This window comes from Rutidosis leptorrhynchoides, chromosome 7 (assembly GCF_046630445.1).
Source record: "Rutidosis leptorrhynchoides isolate AG116_Rl617_1_P2 chromosome 7, CSIRO_AGI_Rlap_v1, whole genome shotgun sequence".
NCBI lineage: Eukaryota > Viridiplantae > Streptophyta > Magnoliopsida > Asterales > Asteraceae > Rutidosis > Rutidosis leptorrhynchoides.
This window is the reverse complement of record NC_092339.1, coordinates 39,931,920-39,941,078: the sequence shown is the minus strand read 5'-3', so window position 1 is coordinate 39,941,078 and position 9,159 is coordinate 39,931,920. Positions and strand designations below refer to the sequence as shown.

Genomic DNA, 9,159 nt, shown 5'->3' with positions numbered 1-9,159 from the left:
AGGTAGAAGTGCGATCCGGGATTGTACTCGTGCGCGGGTAGCCCGTCGGTGATCGGCTTGTGTCCAAAGCGGACAATATCATACTACGGGCTGATGGTGATGTTACTGATTCTTTGAATTGGGTGAAATGAGAGCAAAAATGGAAGTAGTAAATGAGATGGGAGGTGATGAATGAATGTGTGGTGGTAAGTAGGGTTTGACTAGTTGACCTAGTCAACTAGTTAAGCCCCTTGGCAACTTTGGTCCCTCGGGTTTAAAGCGGGTGCGTGAATTACCTAAACGAGATATTTTAAAACGCGTTTTAATGGAAGATGTTATAATTATATAACGGACTTTAAATAAATAAACGGAAAGTAAACGGAAAAAGGCGGGATGTTACAGACAATCCTTCCCCTATCCGAGAATAAAGACAAGTCATTTCTCCACCCAAAGTGAAACACTCTCAAAAGTAGATAAAGTCATCTCTCTCTCTATTCGGCGGATAAAGAGATTGCTTCCGAGTGGACCTCCGGCCAATAAATAGAAAAAATTTATTTTTAAAAAAGTAAAATAAAATTAAAAATAAAAATAAAATTGAGACGCCATTAAAATGGTAAAGTCAAATTTCCATGGATTTTAAATCATGCCTGAAATTCAATTTAGGCTCTAAACGGCAGTCAAGACGCTAATAAATCGACGCTTGCTGTCGGATCTAAAGTACCCTTTTAGATCTTACAAAAAGTATGAATTTGATTATTTTGAATCTAACCGGTGGTAGTGGTGGCACACAACTCAACTATCGGAGGTTGTGGCGGCTGGTTGAAGGTGGTAGTTGCGATTTTAAGGTAGATCCGTTTGTATTACTTTGAAAATCCTTGTTACATCTGTTTCGTTTTTTTTTTCTTTATTTCAAATAGAGTAGATGGTAGCTGATGATTGATGAGTGGTTGGTGGTGGGTGGAATTGATTAATGGTGTTTTTTGTTTATTTTTAAGATCAAATATGGTGGTGGTTGGAAGTTGTTCACGATGATGGTGATGGTTAAAAATTGGTGGTGAATGGTGTGTGACAGAGGCTGTTGCAGGAGGCTGATTGTGGCGGTGTTGGGTGAATGATGGTGGAGGCAACAGGTGGTTGGTGGCGGTGGAGTGGTGGTGTTGGTGTTGGTGGCACCTTTATAGTGGTTGTGATGGTAGAAGGTGCACTGAGGTAAAAATGGTGATTAATAAATGTTGCAAGTAAAAAGATGAAAGTGGCTTGTAAGGGAGAAAGACATAAATACTGATGTGAACGGTAAAATGTGCATGGGTTTTAGTAGTGGCTTGTAAGGGAGAAAGACATAAATACTGATGTGAACAGTAAAATGTGCATGGGTTTTAGTATAATTAAAAATATATCGAAAGAGAAATATGATACAACATCATCTATATATACAATATATTTTCAATAAATATTTTATTTATCTTTCACTTTTTTTTTAAATATTTTTACAATACCCATTATAAAATTTAATGTAATATATATATATATATATATATATATATATATATATATATATATATATATATATATATATATATATATATATATATATATATATATATATATATATATATATATATATATAAGGGTCATAATCAAGAGGGAAACACTTTTTAAGTAATTTTTTTTTTCATTTTTTGAAAAAACTTTGTTCACGAACATTATAGATTAGATGAAAATATGAACATTTAAAAAAGACAATTTGTGATGAATATCATTATTTTGGTGGAAAAACGCTTGAAGAAAAAAATAAAAACATTCAATGCATTGAATGTTTTGCTGCTGAGTAACAATAAACTACGTTAATTTTGATTGATTCAACCGGCGTTGACCCGACATTTCCCACATTTGACCTAACTTTTGACCGTTGACTGACTTATTATACGAAATGACGGGGTCGAGACGGGCTAGTCATCGCAACGTACGTCGTTTACGACACTGATGTTTCACGAAGAAAGTCCGATTGTTGGCCAGAAATGCAAAATATATTAATAAATAAATAAAAACTATAGGGACCATTTTGTAATTAGTACACACCACAGGGACGGTTTATGTATTTACTCTTTAATCACCAGTAATCTCTCATCTAGGGTTTTTCTTCGTTTGTCCCCAATAGCTGCTATCTGCTCCCCCAAAAGCATCGAGCGAGTTCACGGTCGACGTAGTATTTTCGCCGCCGCCGCCATAACTGCTGCCAGAATGACGACGCTCGTACCTACATCCGAAGAAGACCCCGTTCTCACCGTCGTTCGTTTCACTGCTGATATGTCCTGGGCTGAAGCCGGTCCTGGGGTAACAACCTTAATAATTTCAGTTCCTATTTGTATCTTTTTTTTTTTTATTTTTTTATTATTTGTTAATTTTTTAATTCAATTGTTAAAAATTTGGGGCGCTTAGGTTGCTGAACCACAAGTGACTAGCTTATGCTTAGAAGCTCAGGAATGTGTAATTGGTGGAAGATGGTTGGATTTGGCTTCTCTTATGATTACTTCTGCTGATTTAGTTTTTTCTAAAGCTTCAGATAAAGGTAGTTATATACTTGTATGTATGTATATATATATATATATATATATATATATATATATATATATATATATATGTTTGCGTTTTATGTTATTAGATTGGCTGTTTCTGTTGAAATAGCTAAAGCGTATTATATGAATTTCACTCTGCACCAGGGAAACATTTGTTTTTAACTACCTTTTTGATGTTAGGGTAAGATCGAACAAAACGTATTGATAATTTTGATCCTATTTGCATACTTTGCAATTCGATGTATGATAATTGGTACGTATGCTGTACTTAAGATTAATGGAAAATGAGATTGTTAAATGGCTGTCCTGAGATTATTTTTTGTATGCGCTCTGCTCTGATTGTGGATTCCGGTGTTGTATACTTGTATATCATTAAAGAAAAATACATGAATACTGGTTTAAGTCATCATACTGCAATACCGTTAAAGTTTGATGTATTTCAGTGTGGTATTTTGATACGTGTCTGCTTTTAGGTAGTTAAATTAGGTTGTGGTTTGTTTTAAATTTCATAGCGTAGTGACATATACATTTTATTTAGTTGTTTTCATTTATTATATATCGGAGTATCTATTTTTATATACTAACAAAATTCTGTATTGGCATTTATTTTTCTTTACCTTAGATCTTGAGTGTATCTACACTGTTATCTGCAATCTTGTCAAGAAACCTGAAAGCCTAGATGAAGTGCTAGAGATGGTAAAGCTTTTATCCACAAAAATTGTGCAACAACCTAATGATAAGCCAGCACTACGATTGAAAATGTAAGTTTCAGACGTTGTCATAAGCCATAACCATTAGCATATGAAACCTCGGCTCATGTTATGTTTTTTTTTTTTTCAGCCTTTTCAATCTGTACAACCTTTTGGAGAACCCTTACTGTCGGTTCTATGTTTACATGAGTGCCCTTAAACTAGCGTTGGGTGGAAAGGTCATTGAACATGTTATACCATCTTTTAAAAAGATTGATAGTCTCTTGAAAGAATGGGATCTGGGAGTGCAGGATCAAAGAGATCTTTTCTTGGCCATCTCTAATATATTGAAGGAACATAAAAGGTATCATCGATACACATACGAATTTTTAATAATTTTTCTGGCCTTTTTAGCTCTAGTATTCTAATTAATTTATTCAATAACACAATATATCTTGTTTTCCTCATTGATGATTCAGCACTCCTAAGGAAACCCTTAAGTTCTTAACAAAGTATCTGGCAACATTTTCGGGTGAGGATGCAGTTGTTATGGAGGAGGCTAAGGAAGAAGCTGCGAACACCATTATTGAATTTGTCAAAGCATCGGACATGTTTCAGGTATTCTTGATTTCAACTGAATTGAACACCAGGTTGTAATATAGTTATTTAAGACTTCATTAAAGCACTTCCTTGTGTATCATGGATTACATTTCTTGATCAATGCACAGATTAAGTACTAAAAAGGCTATTGGAAATATGAAACTCAAGTTGCTTTAGTTTTCTATGCAAGATTTTTTGTTCTAGTTACATGCATGCCAATTATTGCTAGAAGAAGCAAGTTACATAGTAATGTGCTTTTTTGTTTCGTGGTGGCAATGTACTTTTGGGTGAACTTGGTTTACTGATTCTTTCTCAAATCATTAAATGAAGTTAATCACCTCGTTAAAAAAAATTTGCAGATCGATTTGCTTGATTTACCCGCTGTAGCACAATTGGAGAATGACACCAAGTATGCATTAGTGTATCAGCTCTTGAAGATATTTCAAACTCAGAAGCTTGACACTTACTTAAGTTTCTACTCAGAAAATTCTGCATTACTAAAAAACTATGGTAATTTTCAACAATCATTACATATGAATATCGGTTTTTGATATATGTTCCAATGTTCTAAATTTTTATCGATGTATTCTTTTTCGTGTAGGTGTTGTACATGAAGATTGTATAACAAAGATGAGGTTGATGTCGTTGGTGGATCTTGCCTCAAATGAATCTGGTCAAATACCATATTCATTGATTAAGGACACTCTTCAGGTAAAGTAAAATTACTCATATACCCCTATCTTTTCCTCTTGTTAAATGTTTCGTTGTGGCGTTTTTTGCAGATAGAGGCTGACGAGGTGGAACCTTGGGTGGTAAAGGCTATCAGTGCTAAACTGATCGATTGCAAAGTCGACCAAATGAATCAAGTCATTAAAGTGAGGTGTGTAGTAACTAGTAACTTTACTTGGGTTCTGGTTAGTTGTTTCTATCTCGGGTTTTCAAAAAAGGCTCAATAACGGGACAAAACATGTGATGAACCAAAACAGTTTTATCTTAAGTTTTTCTAATCTATTATATTAACTATTTCGTTAATAATGATTATGAGAAACATATAATGTTAATAAGAATGTAAACTTTATAATACACTGATGATTTAAAAGCTGTTTTTGGCTACACATGATTCATTTGACCCATTCATCTTTAGCTAATGTTTACCTGTGTAAACATGTCGAAATAAAACATAACTTGGATCGACTCATCGATGAAGTAAATTAATTTGCCACCTTTATTTTGGTTGCTTAGTAGTTACTGATACTATCTTACCTTTTGTGCAGTCACCGCATTGAGCGTGTTTTTGGGCCACATCAGTGGCACGGTTTACGAGAAAAGCTGGCAACTTGGAGGGTAAACATAATTTTTTTTTACAATATTTGTCATTCTCTTGTAACTACTTGTAACACCTAGTAATAAGCAACGTTTTCTTATTTTTATGTATATGTATATGTATATGTATATATATGTTGTATGATATATGATCTCTTTATTTACAGGGTAACATAGCAAATGTAATAACAACCATTCAAGCAAATAAGGTCACTGAAGAAGGAACACAGGCAATTCAAGGTTTGGCGATACGTTAGATTTTGGTCAGTTTTGTCAACCATCATATTCGTCGGCAAGTTCAGTAACAGTGGTGCGCACAGTTGGTTTTGTTTTTGTTGCTATTAGTTGAAGGGTTAAATCACACACAATTTGGAAGTTTTATTTGCAGCTAGTCATTTGAGTCCTAAATTTAACTTTCTTCCGTTTGAATCCTGTACTATTTTATGAGGAATTTAGCAATCAAAGATTATTTTTTTACTTTCTATATGCTTATAATCTCATTTCAGTAAAACCTTTTATCAACAAAAAATAAGCGAGGACTTTTGGTAGCTTGTTTTGCAATGATTTATTGCTTGTTGACAAAAATGGAAATAAGCGAAAGAGCTCTTACGGAAGTTTAGCCTGAAGATAACAATGCTTGATACTTTCTGTTCGACTAGTAGGCTCGGTAATGTAACTTGCAAATTGTTTCAATCGTGCTTAAAGAATGTAAAGATGTAACTAAGTTAACGAATATCGAGTGAAAAAAGTTGAAATTGCTGGAAATGCAACTTGGCTAAGGATAAGTACATTAGTACATATCCAATGATGGGACACTATAAGAATAATAAACAAGGTCCTTCATAGATCCATCCAAGTTCTTTATAAAACAATATTTTTACTTTAGTAATGTTGAGTTATGATATTGATTATGATTGATGATTGATGCCATGTTCTTCTTCAATAAAAAAAATCAAAAAATAAAATAAAGTTAAGAATTAGTGGGCTTATTGGTAAATGGTAGTGTGACAACGATGCAAAGTGACTTTGAAGCACAAAACTCGATCTGTAGACCATATCTCTGGGCCTTTTATTCTCCAACCAAGTTGACTTTTAATAAAGCCCAAATATCCGTGGGTCTCTTATAAAGCAAAAAATCAATCATCAATCATATTTCATATTTATTGATTATAAAAAGACAGAACTAGTTCGTGCGTTTATTTATATATCTCTTTGATGAAACTATTAAATTGGGATATATAGTGTTGCTTTATTATTTCTTTTTATCATATAATTATATATATGATTATTATCCGTGAAACCACAAGATAACTTTGTGTTTGGTATTCTGATATCATCACAAGCAGTCTCATCGTTGAACAAGAAATTTCTGTTAGGTCTTATTAACAACACATTGAGTCTGTTAGATCTTATTAAAATACTTGGGTATTTGTTTACATTTTCTATGTAAACAATGGTAGAAGTTTATTAAGGCCGAGGTGGCTTAAAATGAAATGATGAATTTTACAAAATTATTACTGTTGATAGTTTTTCTTTCAAATAACAACTCGATATAGAAAGAATTGATAACCGTATTTCAGAAAATCAAATAGTTTGTTTCACTATAGCATTAGTTTAAGAGTTTCGTATTTATTTTGTATCAACCTTTTGTACTTTACTTGATCTAGTTTCTTTAATATGTACCATTGGTTATTACTTACGCTTTAGGAATTTCAAAATAACCATGAAAGTTATTTGACCCTTGGTCAAAGTGATTGGCAATATAGTCAAAAAGATTTGAACTTTACTAGACAAAAGTAATGAATTCTAATGTGATTATTTGACTTGTAATGGATAAAGTAATTAGGATTCTGAATATGAGCTACTTCAGAGTGAGGGGCATGTGATTTTGATTTTAAGATTAGGTGAAAAATTAAGTATCCAATCTAATTTTTTCACATGCTATTAGTTGTTGTGGTAGGATCAAGAGGGAAGTAACCAATCGGGGGAAGCAGGGGGAAGCAGGGGGAAGCAAATTAATTTTTTTTTTTCGTTTTTTGAAAAAACTTTGTTTACGAACATTATAGATGAGATGAAAATATGAACATTTAGTAGAGACACTTTGTGATAAATGTTTTTATTTTGGCGGAAAAACGCTCGAAGAAATAATATATAACAATTATCGTGTTTTTCGAGCGTATGTTGAGGTTTTAGCTATTGGGGTTTAGGTATTAGGGTTTATAGGGTTTAGATATTAGAGTTTAGAAATTTAGGGTTTAGGGTTTAGATTTAGGGTTTAAATTTAGGATTTAGATTGAGTTTTTAACACGAACAGTTTATAGTTTAGGGTTTAGGGTTTGGTGTTTTGGGTTTATGGAATAAACCCAAAACACCAAACCCTAAACCCTAAACTCTAAATCGGGCTAAAATTTACTTCACAAAACATGAAAAAAAAACGTTCATATTCTCCACGAACAATATTATCTTGAATGTTATTTTTGTCGATCGTTTTCCAGCCTAAATAATAACATTCATCACGAAGTGTCTCTTCTAAATGTTCATATTTTCGTGTGATCTTGATGCCGGAAAAAAATTCCAAAAAAAAAGAAAATTTTTTTTTTGCTTCCCCCGCTTTCCCCCAATTGGTTACTTCCCCATTGATACTGACCCATTAGTTGTTTATATTTTACAACTGCCAGTTATATATTGAACAAAAACTTTCTAGCAAACTGCTAGAAGAGAATTACAAAATTTAACAAGCCACTCATTCTAACTAGATACAACATTTACTTCTATATATCTAAGCTAGAAATAAGAATAAAAACGAATGAAATTAAACTAATTACAAGCTTTTAAAGATAGAACATAAAAAACGCGCAGTTCCGAAATCGTCATAAGATTCATACCATCACCGCCATAATAGACATTAGCTTATCATTATACACCTTTGTAGAAATTTCATGAAACCCACCATTGAAAAAACTAATCCCATGAAGAAATTAAAACGAGGCATCTGCAAATCGATCCAGAAAAGAACACGATTCCATATATAGCTCCGACGCAACTTGACACGAGAAGAAGAGATGCTACAACGACTCAATAGTTTGGGAACAAATCGCACATTGAATGGACATCATCTCAAGTCCTAAGATGGACAAGTTAAGCCGAAGAGGTAACCTACCTAACGACCAGATTAAAGTATCAACTTTAGCCGGAAGAGTTGAACATCAAAGCGTGGCCTGATCTCCTGAAAGCATATAAAAGTATCAACTTTATTGTGAGCTATGGAATCACAAGAGTCAACAATACTAGACCATAAATTATTCATTTCTGTACCTTCAAAGCAGACCATGCTACTGATAGAACTTTTGGGTAAGCAAGGAAACGAGCACATTGGCTCTTCCATAGAAGGTAAAACCTCGGGTAATCAAGCCCTCCGAGCGCGAGACCTGGTATCGAGTGAATTGCGCATTTTGCGCACCCTCTAATCGCACTCCCTTTTTGAACAATTTGACATAGCCAAGGATTGAACCCGGATGGTGTGCTTCATTGGGCAACTCGGTAGCCACTCAGGCAAGCCTGCGTGGTCATAAAGAATTCAAATAATGCAAATAACGCCATTTCCACCTTAACAACAGTGCCAAATTAAAAGCTTTTAAGCTTTCAATATTTAATTCGTCTTTCTCGTAAAGGTCAAGGCTTGATCCCATTTCCAATATTAGTTGTCTATATTGGTTTATATGTTTAAAGAACAAGAAAAATTGTCATCATACATAACACAAGATGAACTTTTACAACTAGGAGTTTTTAAGAGCAACTAATCATGGATATTTATGGTGTAAAATCAGACAAAAATAGAATAGAATTGATATGACTTGAGAATTGAACAATGAAAAAACTAGAATCGAGGATGGGACCAACTACATGTAGTTTAATTTCCATCACATTTACCACGTCACTATTATACCCCACAAAAAACCACATTACACTCCGCCACACTAGATACCATTAAA

The 9,159-nt window shown here is 33.5% G+C and overlaps 1 protein-coding gene across 1 annotated transcript; it reads left to right on the top strand.

Annotated features, from left to right (window-relative positions):
- The first annotated feature begins 2,135 nt into the window (after positions 1-2,135).
- On the top strand, positions 2,136-5,646 carry LOC139857606 (uncharacterized). The gene is made up of 10 exons (XM_071846421.1): positions 2,136-2,313; positions 2,419-2,548; positions 3,178-3,316; positions 3,396-3,608; positions 3,724-3,862; positions 4,204-4,354; positions 4,446-4,555; positions 4,627-4,724; positions 5,119-5,188; positions 5,335-5,646. Exons 1-10 carry the CDS (start codon positions 2,221-2,223, stop codon positions 5,422-5,424), a joined length of 1,233 nt encoding a protein of 410 aa, XP_071702522.1. The 5' UTR covers positions 2,136-2,220; the 3' UTR covers positions 5,425-5,646.
- Positions 5,647-9,159: the final 3,513 nt, after the last annotated feature.